This window comes from Vicia villosa, linkage group LG4, assembly GCF_029867415.1.
Source record: "Vicia villosa cultivar HV-30 ecotype Madison, WI linkage group LG4, Vvil1.0, whole genome shotgun sequence".
NCBI lineage: Eukaryota > Viridiplantae > Streptophyta > Magnoliopsida > Fabales > Fabaceae > Vicia > Vicia villosa.
The window spans coordinates 143,234,656-143,253,163 of record NC_081183.1 but is presented as its reverse complement, the minus strand read 5'-3'; the positions used below and the strand labels follow the sequence as shown (position 1 = coordinate 143,253,163).

The following is an 18,508-nucleotide window of genomic DNA, read 5'->3' as shown; positions in this document are numbered from 1 at the left end:
CAACCTCTCACTCTTCATCACCTTCATCTCAGAACCCCCCTCTCAGAAATCTTCATCACCTCAATCATCATCACTGTTCATCTTCGTATCCTTCATCAACCTTCAGCTATCTTCATCAACTTCGAATCAAGTCATCCTCAGAAACGCATCAATATTCATCTCAATAGCACCGCATAACGTCGTTCATCACACAGAAACATAGCGAGAAAAGAAGAATCAAAACAGAGGAAAAAAGGAGTTCGCAAAGAGAAGAAGTTAAAGAATTCAGAAATCACCTGAAGAATTCATCAATTGCGCGTACTGAAGAGCTTTTGGTCCTCCCCTTTGGTCTTCCTTAATAACTATCATCAAGCTCCATACTCTCCGGGTTTTTTGTTCGTTTTGTTCCAAGGATTGGAGAGTGAGAATGATAGATTGAAGAAGAATCATGTTGGACTAAGCTCGAATTTAGGAGGAGAAGGCCTTCCGTAGCACGTTTCGCGGCGGCGCTGCAATTCTTGATTGATGGTGGTGAAGAAGCGCCTTCGCCGATTGAGTAAGGGGAAGAGAGAGTTCAGAGAAGCGACTTCAAAGGTCACACGTTTGACCTAATCCTCTTCTCTTGATTAATTGTTATTTTCCTTTTCTTATTTTTCTTATTTTTTATCATTTTAATTGACAAATAAAAAATAAAATCTGGAACAATCAATTTGGGCCTTCACCGTAACTACTGATCCCACCCCCCATATGGCCCATAGCATATCTTTCTGCATACAAGCTGAACAAAAAAAAACATTCATGGGCCTGCGCCCATATCACTATTTGCACCTCCATTTTCAATTTCTCACCCCCTGACTTACACCATTTAGTATTAAGATTTGGATCTTTTACATGGCTTTTCCTTATTATTTTTCTTAGTGATAAAACAATAAAAACAACAAATATTTGTTAGATTTAAAATCACTTTTAGGAATCATCTTAGCCCTTTAATTGTTGATTTTTCACATAAAAAACTCCTAAAAAAAAATAGTAGTTTTTTTTAGACTATTTGTTTTAGTCTTTCTACTTAATTTCTAACATCAATTACTTGTAAATATATTTCAAATAGAATACTTTTGTGAGCATATTGGCTTGCAAGTATTTTTTAGAATTAGTTGTTTGATAATTGTTTTAGTGAATTCTTGTAAATAATTACTTGCGAGTGCTCAATTTTATTTCTTTAGAATTAGAACAACGTAGATTAGAATTTAGGATTAGTTCCCTCCTTCGCATTCTTTTTCTTTTCAACTTTAATCCATTTAAAAATACTTGAATAAACTCCCATAAAAAATACCAAGAAAACGCATAAAAAATGACTAATAAATACTTTGACTAATAAAAAGGGAATGGAAGCTTGTAACTTCTCTTGCTTAAGGGATGTTCGAGTGCTTGTGGCTCCCTTGCTTAAGGGTTCCATTCAGGCGTAAGTTCCCAACCTTTAAAAAACACAAACCAAAGAGTAACTCGAGTTTCCCTTGCTTAAGGGATTTCCTCGAAACACTCAAACTCTCTCTCTCTCTTCTCTCGCCTTCTTAAGGGCACCGTTATTTCCGCTCCATTGCATCCTAGGTTGTCCCCTTGTGCAAGAGCGCGAACGTTAACGCCGCCCAACTAAAAAACACAAAAACAAACAGAAACTATGGAGCCGAACTACGGCGCTCTGATTCCTGAAAGGGATACGTAGGCATCAAGTCGCGGGGCTTGAACGAGCACACTTGTAAATATTTCCTTCTTTTCCCCGTATTTCTTTTGCATGCATTCACATATAGACATAGACATAGTACGCACCCTTTAGATAGAAACAAACATAGGTGGATACCATCGAGTACGATGGGCGTGAGGGGTGCTAATACCTTCCCCTTGCGCAACCGACTCCCGTACCTTGATTCTCTGGTCGCAAGACCTTGTTCCTTCCTTTGTTAGGTTTTCTGATATTCCTTTCCCTTATGGGATAAATATATTGGTGGCGACTCTGTTCATTTTTCGCGAGCGTGCGACACATACAAAATATTATCGGTGATTTCATGGTCATGATATTATATAAATAAATAGAGGTCATAAAAACTGTGAGAAAATCTCATCGGTAGTTACAGATAAATGTTTGTACCAAATATAAGGTAATTGTTTGAGTCAATATAAATTTATTTTTTTATTTTTATGACGAAGTTAGTTGGATTATAGGAAAATGATGTGGTAGATGGTGCTTAGGCAATGATTGGTGAGGTTTAATTGTGGGAGGGCACATGAGTCAAGTTTGAGGAGGGCGTGGATTGGTTAATGGTGGTTTGAAATGGTTGAGCTGAAAATTGAGTATTCTTTAGCTCTTCATCAATAATTATAAGACCTACAATTGGATTAAATTATGACATGGTAAAATTTTAAATTGTGTATTTAAATTACATGAAATTGGATAGTTTCCTGAAATATTTAAAGCTATCCTCCTTCCATAAAGTATTCAATCACAAAGAAACTTTCAAGTACTATTCCAAACTAATAAGGGATTGTGACATGGAGTTCATCACCAACAACTTAGCAAAGAACCTTCTCAATTGATTCCCAAAGGAAATCTCACTTGTTCTTCAATTGCATATATAAATTCTTTATCATCATCTAATAACCCCAATGTAAAACACGCCTCTTCAAAAAATTATTTAAATTTTCATGTTTAGATTTTTATATTTTTATTTTTTATTAATCCAAATAAATTTAAGTTTTTTTTTTACGAAACATAAACCTTTTCTCTTTTGGTTGACTTGATGTCAATCCTTTTATAATTAAAAAAATTCTCTTGCGCGTATTGAACACATCAAGCCTAAAATTCAATGCGATCACATCACCAACTCCAAATTTAACTATGAGACATGCATTCTTCAACTAATACATCTATGACTTTTGCATTGATGAAACTACCTTGTCTGTTTCATCCACGACTTGACTTGCATCGGCGTTGCTCACAAGTTTGATACTTATAAAATGCACTAAGTGTAACTTAAGTTTCTAAACAATTTAATCTATATCTCAAAACATGAAGGTATATATAATAGATACAATCGCATCACTTTCAAAGTGAATTCTTTTGTTTTTTCTTATCTTTAAATTTGCTAATGACACTTTTTTAATGTGTTTGTGTTTGTGTTTGCAGCAAAAGATTGTGATGAAGGTTTCCATGAACTGTCAAAAATGTCGCACAAAGGCACTTAAGGTTGTCGCATCAGCAAATGGTTCGTGTCGAATAATCGTTTCTGTCTTAATTTTGCTGGTAATTTAACAATTTATAGTTAGTGTTGGTTATTAATTATTATGTTATTAAAGTTTTATTATTGGTTAAATACAGGTGTGAGTTTTGTGGGATTAGAGGGAGATGAAAAAGACAAGTTATTGGTAATTGGAGATGGCGTAGATGCTGTCAAGTTAGCCAATTGTTTGAGGAAAAAGGTTGGACATACTCAAATTGAAAGCTTAGGAGAAGTTAAAGCCAGTTGAAAACATGTGCAAGAGATGTAATTTTCTTATGTGTTTTCCATTTTTGATCTTTACTGTGAAGTTGTCAAATGTATTGTTAGTATATGATTGGATTGTTATGTAATGGTATGCAATCAACATTGTAATGTAATGAAATGGAATAATGTCCAAACAATTCAATAGCATACAATTTTCTTTCTATTGTTTGATAGGAGTTACATGATATTAAGACAAATAAGAATGACATGATAGTTCCATTGAAAAAAAAAAAAAAGAATGACATGATAGTTATACTTCACAATAATTAACTTTGTACTTGGTAAAACTGTACAATAAGAAGATCTGTATTTAAAAGATTGTTTGTGATGATTAGGGTTGTTTATGATATTTAATTAGGGGTGATAAAATGGATTCAGCCCGTTGAGTATGTACGTTTTGTCCGCACTTTATTACATGATGGATAAAAGGTTTATGCCCTCACCTTTTAATATGTTCGCCCCGTTCCGCCCCACACTGTTTTTTGCGGGTTTTCGCTGGTATAAACATTAGCATAAATTTTATATTTTTAGGCTTAGAATTTGCAATGTCCGCGAGCTTGCCATCATTTTTAGTGTGAGGCAGACCTAGGTTTAAGGAGAGGGCCTAAACGGGGAAGACATACCCGTTTACCACCCATATGTTTAATGTTAGCTCACACAGAGTGACGAAAAGCTCTGTACACGAGGTTTTTGGATGAAAATGATTTATTTCTCCTCAATTCTATGGTCGAGGTATTTATAGAAGCTTATTGGGTATGTGCTAGAGAGTGGTGACCTCTGCTCCTCTTTCAGAAACATGGAGAGTAAGGGAGTTATTCTTCCTCAGATTATGAAGATGATGATTATCCTTTTTGGCCATTTCTCCAGTCCTTTACGATGTGACACGTCATCTCCCACTAGACAAGTGGGTAATCCGAGTAAGTTCAGATGGGCTAAAACCAACTAGTAAACGACTACTAAGACCTAGGCGACCTCATGGCCTATTTCGAGCGACTTATGGCTTCTTAGTGTAGCTCATTCTTGTCAGCGTGTTTTGTCTTCCTTACGTGGATTGTTCCTTTTCAAGGCTCAATACACAATCCCTCAAACACGAGAGCTTGTAAATGACGAAATAAGGGACATTTATGTTGAGATATCTTTCTAATCTAGAAGAAGTCTCTATAAAGTGTCTAGTAGAGGATGTCATAAAAACTCCCCCAAACAATTAGAATTCTCTTTATCTCTCAATCATCACACCTTAAGGTTATGATTATGAGGTCATTATCAAGGGGATGGATGCCAGCATCGTCCTTCTTAAAGTAGGTGATTACTTTAAAGCTTCTTTCTCTCCCAGATCAAGGCTAGTAGGTGAGCCTTCTTTGCTCAAGACTTGATGTGCATCCTTTGTGAAGACATAGCTGGTCTCCCGACCCTTGACGAACCCTTATATTATCGTGTTTAGGGAGTGACTCACGAGCATATCTTCACCTCCTCTGTTTGGTTCCTTGCCTTTATTAGATATGGGACTTCCAGAGGCATCTCTCCTTTGAGATTTGGAGCCATCCAATGATAGGGAAGAGCTGCCCTAGACATATTCCTTCAAGTGACCTTCTTGGATGAGGCGCTAAGTCTCCTTATTAAGCTGATAACAGTCTTTGTGTGATGGCTATTGACTTTGTAAAATTTATATCACTTGCTAGTTTTGGGTCCTATGATGTTTGATTTAGGGTTGACGAAAGAGGGATATCATGTGTGTGGAGGACTCAGGCAAAAACAAACAATTTCAAGAAGGAGAAATCCCAAATCGTCATTGTTTCCAAAGCCTGAGGCTCCAAGACGATGTGATCATTAACCATAGTCACAACTCTCCCCGTCATAGAGAAAGGGAGAATGATAATCATAGGCACACAACATGGTTTCCTCAGTCTAAGAGAGATTCAAATGGGCACATCACGAGGGGGATTGACGATCAAGGACTTGAGGTTAGCGTTTGCAAAGGATCCCACAACCTTAGGACTCGAAGGAATCCAAAGAAGAAGAAGAAGACGAAGAAGTCATGTTCCAAAATGCCTTGACCAGGAGAATCAAAGAATATCTTATCCAGGAGACTCCGAGGGAGACCCAGACTCCTAGCACTTAACAGTTGTGCATTTTTATTTGACAGAGTAACAACTCTATGTTTTTCTATGGTTCATTATATTTCTTCAAGAATTTATCTCCTTATAGAGAGAAATAGAAAAGAGTCGTTGAAGAAGATTTCATGCACAAGAGAGTCTCTGGAGAAGATTTGATTAGAGACGTTGGAGTGTTGCTTAATATGGTTAATCCTTTGCAACTGTCATTTGAAATTCCTTTGCTCCAAAAGAAATTATTATTTTCATCACTATTGTCTTTAAACTTGAATCTTCCTATGATCAAAAGAAGTCAAATTTCTCTTTGAGTATGATAGTGACTTATCATAGTTTCTTGATCCTAGGGCTTGACTAAATTCATAGTATGAGTCTTCAGAGTCTGGATCTTCAAAGATTGACATTTTTCAGAGTATGGGCTTTAGAATTTGACCTCTTCAGAGTCTTCTTGACCAGCTTCAAAGTCTAAGTCTTTAGAGTCTAGATCTTCAGTGTCTTCTTGACCAGCTTTAGAGTCTGAGTCTTTAGAGTCTAGATCTTCAGAGGTTGACTTTCTTAAAAATCTGGTCTTCAAAAGTTGACCTCTTCATATTTTGGACTCAGGTTTTGATCCTTCGGATTCTGGTTATTTCAACTTCTCTTTAATGTTCAGTTTTTAGTGCTAGAACTTAGTTTCTACCACAGATTTTAGTCTACGGTCCTACACACTTGAACAAACATTAGTATATCCAATTGTTCTTTAAATATTTTTTTATCATTAAAACCTCAAGGATATGGTACAAACCAATGTTGTTCCAACAATCCGAAGAGAGTTCTAGAAAAAACTAGAGAAAAGCACATACGACATGACAATTGATCCTGGAAAGGAAGTTGAACTAGTTGATGCACTCCTAAACTTACTTGGTGCGGAAGGCCTGGGGAAATGTAAGTTATTTGTCCTTATTCTGAATCCGGGGTTAGGGCTTAGGAACAAATCCATCCATTTATGGGGAGAGCCCCATAGGAATTTCTCAAAACATTTCACAAATTCCATAAGGCAACCTAAATGTGTAGAGATTTTGGGACCTGTCGGGTTGAAGAAGGAAGAAACATTGAGGTATGTTAGCACCTATTTTGACCGATTAGGCCAAATTATCACCGAGTTGGATGACTTCAAATTCACTATCCGGAACCAGTCTTAGGGTTCTCCTCTTGGTTCTGGCGTGGAATGATTAGGCTCATCGTATGGTATAATTTCATCTTCCTCGTACATCAAGGTCGGCCACATTGATCACTACACTACTCTTCTTTCTTCTTTTCTCTGAAGTGATATCAGTTAATAATGGATTTTTCATTACTACCTCATATAAAAGACATGTTCCATGAAGGTCGGCTATAGTTGATTGGTTTTCCAAAATCCCTATGATACTTCATCTTCAAGTGGACGGTGAAGGCCACAACATTTAGCGTTGCTAGGAATGACCTTCCAAAAATGTCACTGTAGACGCTTTCATAAGGGATCACAAAGAAGAAAACTCATATGGTTCTCTTATTCTTATATCTGCCTGGACGAGTAGAGGAATCATTAAACACTAAGAGACTATTGCCTTTGCAAGGCTTCAGATTTAGCTTAGCTTAACTTAAGCTTAGCTTAATGAATATTTAGAGATACATCAGATCACACGAGCTTTCGTCACCAACGAGGATCTATAAGACAATGTGATTTATTATAATAGCACTTGCGGCTAACCAGTACTACAAAACACACATTTAACCTCAGATGTGAAGCTGATTTAACCTCGGTTAGAGAGACGAGGTAACAAAGGGTGTCATAGTAACTTGCCACTTAACCCCTCAGTTTTTGAATAACCAACGGGATAGTTAAAATGTTCATTGGTTCGACCATAAAATAGCTTTTATATTTTCATAACTAGCGCCACATACCTCTCGGTTTATGACCAAAACTGAGGGGAAGAAGTTTTTTTTTAAGTTATTGTTTACACATAATATTAAAATACATTGTTTACAACAAATCTAGATTTTGACAAGTCTGATTCATCATTGTCGCTGTTATTCTTGGATAACAACAAATTTTTACTGTTATCCAGATTTTGTTGCATACCCTTTATGCTTATTCTTTTAAAGTTCAATAGATTGCATGTATCCAATTTCTGATAGCTATTTGTTCTAAGTTAGAACCATTCTAGTTGGCTATTTAACTTAAATACACATTATTAAAAAAAATGTTATTTTAATGGAAATGATTTTTAATATTTAAAATTAAATTCTAAAAATAAAAATTAAACATGTATGAAATGGCTGCACTTGCCACATCATTAGTGAAGCAGTGAGGTGAAGGGAAAGAGAAAAATCTCAAACGAGATAAAGTTTAAGAATTTGAAAACTGACTTTTTAAAATGGAGATCTAAAATTTTAAAAACTTAAAAATAAAAAAAAAATGTATTTAAGTCTATAAAATAGTTAATACATAATAGAAGAAGAGAAAATCTCAATCCACCCTTGAATCTCTTAGTCACCCGATGAAATTCCATTTATACTCCTTACTTTTGTATAGTACTTTCGGAAAGCCCTTTTTTTTCCAAAAAATTAAGTTTTTTTCCATAGCTTCATCTACGGAAACGTTAAAACATAGTGAAATTTGGGAAGATCCCAAATTAATTGGGGAAATCTCAAATTAATTGGGAAAATTCCAAATTAAATTAAATCTTTCATAGTTACATCTACGGAAGGTTTTGAAAATAGAGTGTTTTGTAGATGTATCTACAAAATATTCTGTTATATTTTTAAATCAACTACATTTCACTCTTAAACTCTAATTTTTATAAAAAAAATGAAATATCAGATTATAGTAAAATCCCAGTAGTGCAATTGAGGTTTTCCATTTACTTTGATTTCAAAATCTTTCGTAGATGTAATAATGAAAAAATTCATAACGCTTCTAAATGCACCTACGAAAAAAAGTAAATTTTTTAAAAAAATACTTCCTAAAATACATCTACAAAAACAAAATAATAATTGAGTGAAGTCCCATTTTAGTCCCTCACAAAAACTGTAGAGGTCAGATTAGTCTCTGAGAAAAAAAAAGTCCCTATTAAATCTCTTACAAAATTTAACCGAGCCATGTTAGTCCCTCTACTAATATTTTTTTTAAACCGATTTTTTTTACTTTTGAACCGTGACTGGACCACCAGTGAAGATCCATTTTAGTCCCTCACAAAAATGGAGAGTCCAAATTAGTCCCTGAGAAAAAAATTCTATTTAATCCCTTACAAAATTTTACTGAGTCATGTTAGTCCCTCTTTTAATATTTTTTCAAACGATTTTTTTCATATTTTTAAACTATGACTGGACTTGACAAGATAGACCTGCTTTCAGAAATTGAGTACGGGTCAGAGGTTGAGTTCCTTTGCACATGATCTTCAAAGTCTAAGTTTCCACCAGAAGCTGAGTTCTCTAGATGTGAGACATTAAAATCTTATGATTCAGAATTTGAGTCATCATACTCAGATCTTTCATAATTTGAGTCTCAAGCTTCTCTTCATATGTTCCTATCAGAGTCAGGTAAATTCTTTGACTAATGATCCTGTACACTTGAACATATGTTAGTGTACCTAATTGTTCATTAAATACTTTGTTATAATCAAAACCTAAGTGATATGGTATAAACCAATTTTCTTCCAACATACCATGTGTATTATTTTCGCCACAAGTATTATTTACAAAAGCAAGAAATTATCCTAAATCACCTTAGTAACAAAACTAAACCTTCCTAAAAGATCATTAACAACTAAAACAATAATGACACCTAATACACAAGAATACATAACAACAAAAACCATAGTCACCCATCCATAAGCCTGATAATAAACCAAACAAAGAAAAAAACGTCGTAGTATCGCGATGATTTATCTACAACCCCTTCATAAATAATTTCAATTCAACAGTCGTAAAATAGGAGTCCAGTCACAATTTAAAAAAATATCAATTTGAAAAAAATGCTAAAAGAGGGACTAACATGGCTTGATTAAATTTTGTAAGGGACTAAATATATACTATTTTTTCTTAGGGACTAATTTGGACTCTTCCCTTTTTGTGAGGGACTAAAATGAATCTTTATTAGCAGTTTAGTCATGGTTCAAAAGTAAGAAAAAAACCGATTTAAAAAAATGTTTGTTGAGGGACTACATGGTTGGGTTAAATTTTATAAGAGATTTAATAGGTTTTTTTTTCTAGTTTTTGTGAGGGACTAAAATGAGACTTCACTCGTAATAATTTTAACAAATTAATGATGGTTGAGAAATTTAAGGGGTGGGATAAAATATAATCTAACAGAATTGAATAAAAATAACAATAAATTTTGAATGACAAAATCTCCTGTCGATACCGACATACACAAATAGAATGTTAGACTATATCGGTAAATTCACATCCATCCCGCTTAATAATAAACCTTTGAGTATTTCACCATTAACCAAACCTCGTTGCACTCGATGACACACTCTATTCTCTACATCCAAACTTCAACTTTACTCAACTCAATTCTCTTTGTGACACTGACATCACAACACTTTTTGTTTCTGTTTTTCTTCTAACTACAACCACTGAAACATATCTCAAACTCTTAAAATCCCACAACCATTTCACTTTCACCTATGTTACAACCTAGTTTCACTGCTGTCTTTTCCCTCTTGTTTCTATGTTTGGTTTTGGTTCCTATGGCAGAATCTGCCATAGGTGTAAACTGGGGTACACTTTCTTCACACAGGTTGAAACCCTCTACAGTGGTTGATCTTTTGAGAGAGAATAAGATCTCAAAAGTTAAGCTTTTTGAAGCTGATCCTGATGTGCTTAAAGCATTGATGGGGAGTGGCATTCAGGTTATGGTTGGTATACCTAATGAAATGTTGTCTCTTTTGGGTTCTTCTTCTGTTGCTGCTGATTATTGGGTTCGGCAGAATGTTTCTGCTTATATCACTAAAGGGGGTGCAGATATCAGGTTTTTTTAAATCATATCTCAGATTTGGTTTTAAACTCATTAATTAATTGTTATTACTAGAATTACCATGATTTTAACAATGAAGAATAGGTTGATTTTTAATTAATTATTGAAGTTATACTGATAGGTTGTTGTTTTTGTTGTTGATCTTGTGGTTCTCAGTTGCAGTTTTGAAATGATATTAATAGTTGTTACCAATGATTCAGATCAGACTATCTGTTTATGGTGTGATATTCTATATAGCACCGAAACCTCGGAAAAAGATGTGTATGTGTCAATGTAGATCAATATAGGACACTGACACCGACACTTGTGATTACATTCAATTTCAGTGTCTGGTAGTGTATGGTGTCTGTGTCCGTGCTTCATAGTTGATATATACTTTTCTTTGATGATTTTCTATAGGCCTCTTAACCTTTACTTTGTAATACAGGTATGTTGCGGTAGGAAATGAACCCTTTCTTACGAGTTATAACGGTCAATTTGTGAACCTTGTCATGCCTGCGGTAACCAATATACAACAGTCTTTAGTCAAAGCCAATCTTGCTGGTTATGTGAAGATAGTTGTTCCTTGCAACGCAGATGCATATGAGTCCTCGGGAGGACTTCCTTCCCAAGGGGCGTTTCGTTCTGAACTGACTCAAATCATGACTCAACTTGTTCAGTTCCTTAACTCAAACGGTTCCCCGTTTGTTGTTAATATATACCCGTTTCTTAGTCTTTACGATAACGGAGATTTCCCTCAAGATTATGCGTTCTTTCAGGGAACTAGTCATGCTGTAACAGATGGTTCGAATGTCTACACCAACGCGTTTGATGGAAACTATGACACTCTAGTTGCTGCCCTAGGTAAACTCGGATACAATCAGATGCCTATAGTTATTGGTGAAATCGGTTGGCCTTCGGATGGAGCAGTTGGTGCAAATATCACTGCTGCTAGGGTTTTCAACCAAGGCCTTGTCTATCACATTGCGAGTAACAAAGGGACCCCCTTGAGGCCAAACGCTCCTCCTATGGACGTTTATCTTTTTGGACTGCTCGATGAAGGAGCAAAAAGTACCCTTCCAGGAAACTTTGAAAGACATTGGGGCATATTCTCGTTTGACGGGCAAGCCAAGTATTCATTAAACCTCGGACTTGGAAACAAGGAATTGAGAAATGCACGGAATGTCGAGTATCTTCCATCTAGATGGTGTGTGGCAAAACCCTCGAGTGATCTGACGAACGTAGTAAACCATATGAAAATTGCTTGTAGTGTTGCAGATTGCACGACACTTAACTACGGAGGTTCGTGTAATGAAATTGGCGAAAAAGGTAATATATCCTACGCTTTTAACAGTTACTATCAGCTTAGAATGCAAGATTCACAAAGCTGTGAATTCGACGGGCTTGGTATGGTTACTTTCCTAGACCCTTCAGTTGGTGATTGTCATTTTCTTGTCGGAGTTATTGATAAAGGCTTGAGTTCATCTGCATCTCAAACAACCTATCAGTGGTGGGTTCTAGTATTATTTCTAACTTTACATTGGACTTTTTTGCTTTCGATGTGATTTAGTTGTTTCATTAGCGGGTTTTTCATTGTCCCCTCTTATGAAACTGCCAGAACTAGAATAGCTGCTATAGTATTTAAGCTTAGATTATTCAAAAGATTCATGGTTTGTAGCCCAGAATATGATCATTATTAAGTCATTGTATCATATTAGAGACGACTGTATAAACACTATTACACATATTTATTTCATGTTCGTTGTCGGACACAGACTTGTTTTAGACATTGACTTGTGTTAGACACCAGATACATTATCAATATGAAGTACGGATGTTGTTTAGTAATTGAAAGCAAAAGTAGTGATTTTATAATTGAAATCTTTTGGAATTAACATAGCACCACAAAAGTTTGACTTATATTAAAATTATCAAGAACAAAAACGAACTTTTATGCAGAAAATCTATTTATCTGACTTCCTGCATAATTATTTAGCAGCATAGTATTTTATGTGTCCCTGTGAAAGGAAACCATATATAGAACTTGTAAGTGCTTTGCTTCAACCTTTGCGACGCGTAGGTTAACCACAACAGCCTTCTTCACAACAAACTGTGCCACACTGAACCCTCGGCTTAAATATGAACGTGCAACAGCGACAACCTTCACAGAATAATGTCATATATCAGTTAGTTTAAGTTTAGTAAAATCTTGAATGGTATTACAAATTGATGATAACAGTGGGTGAAAAACATAATTTACCTTGAGGATAATAAACCAAGTTCTTCGAAATTGGGATTATTGGAGTACGAGCATTCAAGTTTTCTGCATTAGCAGAAAGAACTGTGAATGCCATCAGTAAGAGGCATGAGAAAACAATGAGCAAAGCTGATATTTTCACCATCTTTTCAATCTTATTCATTCTCTTCACTCTGTAGACCTATTTATAATAAGTTTTGTTCTTTGAGCAACAAGTTGTTGGACAAAGCATGTTATCTTAGCTAGTGGTGCATGCATTGCATGCATCGTCTTGTGGTCCTCGTCTTTTATGGTTGCCAATTTTGACTATCTTAATACAATTTTCAGACATAGAATAAAACCTTCATGCATATCTTTTATTTGTACGCTTGATTTAGTGTGTAGATATAACTCTTGTCTTTGGATAAGCTAAATCATGTATATCTGAGTAGTTTGAGATACTATTAAGTTAATGATTCTTATCGAGAAAATCTCAAATTTCACTTCAGTTACATTTACATTTTAAGTTTTTACAGAATTTATAGAGTGACATCTATTAAGTTATAGTCTGATTTTGTATGAATGAATTAAGGCAATCGATTATTCTAACTATTTTAGCATTTGATATCATACTAAGGCTGAAAAGCATTTCATTCTCAACTATTTCATTTGCTTTTCCTCCACTAAACTTTGATAAAAATAACACCAAGACAAATTGTATTGTAGCTAATAAACAGTAGTATAACTTTGGACTAGTTTGTCCCATTCCATCATTACTTTCACACCGACATCAATAGTCAACATATTTTTTTGGACAATCATCATTTGAGATGAGTATGGACATATGCAGAGTTTCAACTTTGGACTAGTTTGTCCCATTCCATCATTACTTTCAACCCGCATTATCATTCATTAGTCCCGCACCCAAAAAAAACAAGATCCTTTTAACGAAGTTTTATTAGCATTGTTTGTATGAACAAATTAAAGTTTCACATCAGACAATATGTGATACGAATATATGTTTATAATTGAGATAATCCTCATCTTACAAGTGACAATATGTGATACAAATATATGTTTATAATTGAGATAATCCTCATCTTACAAGTCTGTTTTGTAGAATTGTGTTAAGCAAACTCTAATTTTAACATAGTATAACAAATGTTTATAATTAAGACAATCTTTATCTTACAAGTCGGTTTTGTAGGATTTTGTTAGAGCAAACTCAAATTTTAATGTGTTATCAGAAATCGGTTTAAAATTGAGACACCTACTATCACGTTTCCTTTATCGGACTACTCTCCATTTATATCTACATACCAAATCCAATAATACTGAACATGAGAGGATGAGTTCTAAATCGGAAGCAATTCTCAACTTACAAGCTGATTTTGTAAAGTTAAGTTAGATCAAACTTTAATTTTACCATCAATAGTAAAATTACTTTCCTTATATCTTTTGCATATCTAAGTCAAATATATAAATCACTTTATATTCACTATATTCAACTCACTGATATCATAATCAAATTTACCGAATCATTTCATTCACAAACAATTTTAGTCACCATAGAACCAAACAAATTAAAATTTTCAAAGTTAAATGATTAGAAGGAATATACTATGAGATAGAGATAAAGATGGAATCAGACATTGACTGTAATATCAGTCTAAAAGCTAACAATGACTGTATTTTTAGCTTGAAACTTGATAAACACAGCCATATTCACAGGCAGATCCAAATTATCAATTTCAAGTTGACTTGATAGTTGATACTCACACAAATAATTTTTAGTTTTTGCTTTTCTTTTCTGGAACACTTTTCCCTATTAGAGATGTTTGTAGCTTGAACTTGTAAGTATTAGCTTCCCCAATAGGGAAAGATAAGTCTGATAACTTCCCGTGAGCTCTCTTGTTGTCATAACCAGGATAGTCATCTTTGCAAAATGGAACAGCTTGGTGCAGCAAAAGTCCTCTCTTTTCTGCTTTCCTTACAAGATCCCATTTGTTGTATGGGTCGCCTTCTTTGTGAGTTACATGTATCTCTCCTCCCTCTTTCTTTAATAGTGCCTTTGCATTTGCCATAAATCCCTTCATTAACTTTTTGTTCAACCTGTTTGGTTCCCAAAATTTCAGATACATTAGTTACCATTTACAGCCTCAATTAAGATTGAATATGCTTAAATTAGAGTTTTAACAAATGTCCAAGACCACAATTTAAACTATATATTGTTCGATGTGGAACTCTTAACACACTTCTTCATGTTCATGATTGAACATTTGGAGCGTGGAAATAAACGGTGGGTGGTCTGATAGTAGAAACTTGATAGCAGGTGGTCCAACTGATCTTGAACTTGACTCTTGATATCATGTTAAGAATTGTGGTTTCAGCCTAAAGCATTCCAACATAAATCGGATAAGCATCGCCCCCACATATAAGCACTTGCTCAGGTCATATATTGTTGTATGTGAGACTCTTAATATCATGGATCATAATGTAACCATGATAGTGGTATACAACGTCGATTATACCTAAAGGTGGCAAAACGGATCTAGTCCGCTGAGCATGTCTGTTTAACTCACACTTTTTTGCAGGACAGACTAAGGTTTTAAACTCGCATCCTCTAATATGTTCGCCCCACCACATTCTTTTTCGGGATTTTGCTGGCGCGAGCATTAACATAAAGTTTTGCAAATTTTAAACCAAAAAGATGAAGAGTCCGCGAGCCCACTCCACCTTCATTTTTTCGCAGGACGGACCTGAACAGGAGAACATGTCTGTTTGTCACCTCTAATTCTAACCAATATCGTGGGGAATAATGGATCTTAAAGGGACTCTGATACCAACATCAAATTTAGGTTAGACCTAAGTCAACCCTAAAAAACATGCTTATAAGTGAAAAATGTAACTTACTTATAAATTCAACATATCCTATCCAATGTGAGAGTTGCATCACTTCATAAAAGTAGTGATGATGAAATAGATAAACATGTAAAAATAGTAAATGAAAGAAAGAAAACAGAAAAAAAAGAGAGAAAAAGGAAAATTACTGAATCTGGCAGTAGCTATTCTCAGGGTAAATGAATCCAACATGAGGAAAATTATAAACAACACGATCAAACCTCTGAGTCTTGAGAAAGAAATGCTGACTCATAACCTTAACATCAACATCATAAAGAACAATACAACCCCTCTCTTCAAGTTCCCTCGCATTACTAACTCCATTACTATACTTCTTTTCAATTTTCTCTGCCAAAACAAAACAAAAAAATCATCAAAATGAAAAAATGGGTACGACGAAAAAGTTTCAAAGTTTTGATTTTGATTACCCTGAGAATCAAGGGAAGTTGCAACGAGGTTGTGAGCAGAACCAAAAGCTCTGGCTAAACAGAGAGAGAAAGAGAAGTCACCCTCTCCAACAAAGAGTATTTTGTGCTTTGATGAGTAGTGCTTTTTCCATTTCTGTGTGTTTGGTGATGGTTCTTCTTCTGATTCTGATTCTTGTTCATCATCAGTGTGAAGTTGATGATCAATTTGGTCTTGTGTTGGACTCATTTGGATCAATAATCAAGTTTCAACGATGATGATGATTGATGCATACACTAAACTAAATGATTTTTGTTGCTACTGACGCTAATGGCCAATCATCTTTGCTTTATAACAAGAAAGAAAGTTGGAAACTTTATTATATGGTGTCTCTCTATTTCTCTCTTTAAAAGTAAATGGAATATTAAAAACCTTTCCTGTGAAAAATACAGTACTCAGTTTACAACGGTTTCTTTCTTTCTCTCTCTTTTTTTTTTCACTTAAATTTTCATCTACACATTGGTTAAAGGTAGTGTACTAACTGAATAAAATAGTTTTACATTGTCATCATTTAATCATCATTTAATGAGAATCCATTAATTAATCATATCACATAATTAATTTAAAAATATCATGATGACTTGATATGATCCATGGTGATGATAGATCTACACTATAAAACTATTTTACCAACATAACTCTATTTATTCTTACATATTTGTTTTGCAATAAACATTAGATATAATATCATAAGAAAAAAACATAAATCAATTCTCTCTTAAAAAGACAAACTTGAAAAACAATAATCTATTTGATCATAATTAATTACAAAATTAGTTAAATGCAATTAATTTTATATACATTTGAAATAAAATTTTCTACTACCTTCATACCTAATATAAGAACTTTTGAAATTTTTCTATCCCTTTTAATGAGATTCTTTCTAATTTTAAAATGAAATAATAGTTTTTTACCCTTATCCCTCTTATAAAGTTGCATCTTTTTCTATAAATTACATTAACTTAAATAATATTGTACAACAATAATTTTTTTAAATTTTTTTATATAAAATTATACAAATAGTTAACAAATTATTATTTCAATCAATTTTTTAATTTTAGTTTTTTTATGAGGTCTTATATTTAAAGACAAATGGAATATAATATTCGTAGTTATACTATTTGATAAGAGTTTAATGATAGTGTAAAGAAGTATTACACAGACATCCAATCAGATTATTATAAAGTGTCAAATCATGCAAGTAATTTAAAATTTATAAACTGACTTGGCAAGATACATGGTTGTCATTGGTTGACAGTGTAAAAAAAATCAATACTGTCAGTGCACATCCCCTTTTCTCATTTGATAAATCAATTATTAACATTATATATTTTTAAATTAAATCAAATATATACTAGTAAATGTTTTTTAATTAAATAAGAGATATACTAATAGCACAAACATTAATTACTTTAAAAATTATTGACTTTTACTTTTATTATACATCTTCATCACTTTTGTACTTATTATAGGGAATGGTTTCTTTCTTCCTTCTAAGTTAGAGACTCGGCTCTTTGGGTGAATTGGTGTGTGCATCCGAATTTATATTTTTGATTGTTAGTGCCGGTATGTTCGGTCGGTAGGTTGTTTTAGTTGGTGTGAGAGTGGTCGAGGCTATTCTCTTTTGTATTTGTGGGTTAACACCCCTTGTGCTTTTTAATATACCTTCTTTATTTATAAAAAAAAAAATTATAATAGTGATTAGGGAGAGCATCAATTACCAACAAATTTAATACATCACTTTCAATTTTCTTAATCTTCGTAATATTTAAAAAATATATATTTATGGTCGGGTGTAGTAATACAATTTGTAACAAATAGGCTAGAAATTAAATGTGCAGTGTTTAGTAAAACGATAACTACATTTGTTTGGTAAATTATTCTAATGATATATCAAATTTTTATTCCTTAATGATAAAAATATAGAATGTCACGAGTTCAAAATGCCCACTTACAATAATTTAATATCTTTTGCAACTATCAATTGAATTGTTCTTACAAGGCAATTATTGAATTGTTCATACAAGACAATTAATTAAATTTATGTATAAGTTTTATGTTAATTTTCTATATTTCAAAACAACTTGGCACATCACCCACATGAGTGATATATGGTATTGTACATACATACATCAAAAAGGCAATTATGTATGCATAAGAAACCTTATTTTCATATATTATATGTCTTCTTCACTTGTAAGATATTATTTAAAAGTCAATTTCTTCACTTGTAAGACATTATTTAAAAGTCAATTTGAATGTTTATTTTCATATATTATTTGTCTTCTTCACTTGTAAA

General features: G+C 33.7%; 3 protein-coding genes and 1 long non-coding RNA gene across 5 annotated transcripts; 2 read left to right on the top strand and 2 right to left on the bottom strand.

Moving 5' to 3' along the window:
• Window positions 1-2,917: 2,917 nt before the first annotated feature.
• On the top strand, window positions 2,918-3,740 carry LOC131599827 (heavy metal-associated isoprenylated plant protein 47-like). Of its 2 annotated transcripts, XM_058872084.1 has the most exons (3): window positions 2,918-3,049; window positions 3,161-3,239; window positions 3,353-3,740. In XM_058872084.1, the coding sequence occupies exons 1-3, from the start codon at window positions 3,044-3,046 to the stop codon at window positions 3,499-3,501; spliced, it is 234 nt and encodes a 77-aa protein (XP_058728067.1). In that variant the 5' UTR covers window positions 2,918-3,043; the 3' UTR covers window positions 3,502-3,740. The 2 variants fall into 2 exon arrangements, with proteins under 2 accessions (XP_058728067.1, XP_058728066.1); XM_058872083.1 differs by lacking the exon at window positions 2,918-3,049 and having other exon boundaries at window positions 3,077-3,239; window positions 3,353-3,737.
• A 6,320-nt stretch (window positions 3,741-10,060) lies between these two features.
• Window positions 10,061-12,354, top strand: LOC131595360 (glucan endo-1,3-beta-glucosidase 5-like). Its single transcript, XM_058867700.1, has 2 exons — window positions 10,061-10,622; window positions 11,056-12,354. Exons 1-2 carry the CDS (start codon window positions 10,279-10,281, stop codon window positions 12,170-12,172), a joined length of 1,461 nt encoding a protein of 486 aa, XP_058723683.1. The 5' UTR covers window positions 10,061-10,278; the 3' UTR covers window positions 12,173-12,354.
• Window positions 12,355-12,455: 101 nt separating this feature from the next.
• LOC131595361 (uncharacterized) lies at window positions 12,456-13,159 on the bottom strand. Its single transcript, XR_009281838.1, has 2 exons — window positions 12,868-13,159; window positions 12,456-12,768 (listed from the first exon to the last, which is right to left on the bottom strand). It is a non-coding gene; the product is annotated as an uncharacterized LOC131595361 (long non-coding RNA).
• Window positions 13,160-14,450: 1,291 nt separating this feature from the next.
• LOC131599826 (uncharacterized protein At4g26485-like) lies at window positions 14,451-16,541 on the bottom strand. Its single transcript, XM_058872082.1, has 3 exons — window positions 16,173-16,541; window positions 15,894-16,092; window positions 14,451-14,955 (listed from the first exon to the last, which is right to left on the bottom strand). Exons 1-3 carry the CDS (start codon window positions 16,396-16,398, stop codon window positions 14,634-14,636), a joined length of 747 nt encoding a protein of 248 aa, XP_058728065.1. The 5' UTR covers window positions 16,399-16,541; the 3' UTR covers window positions 14,451-14,633.
• Between the last annotated feature and the right edge of the window lie 1,967 nt (window positions 16,542-18,508).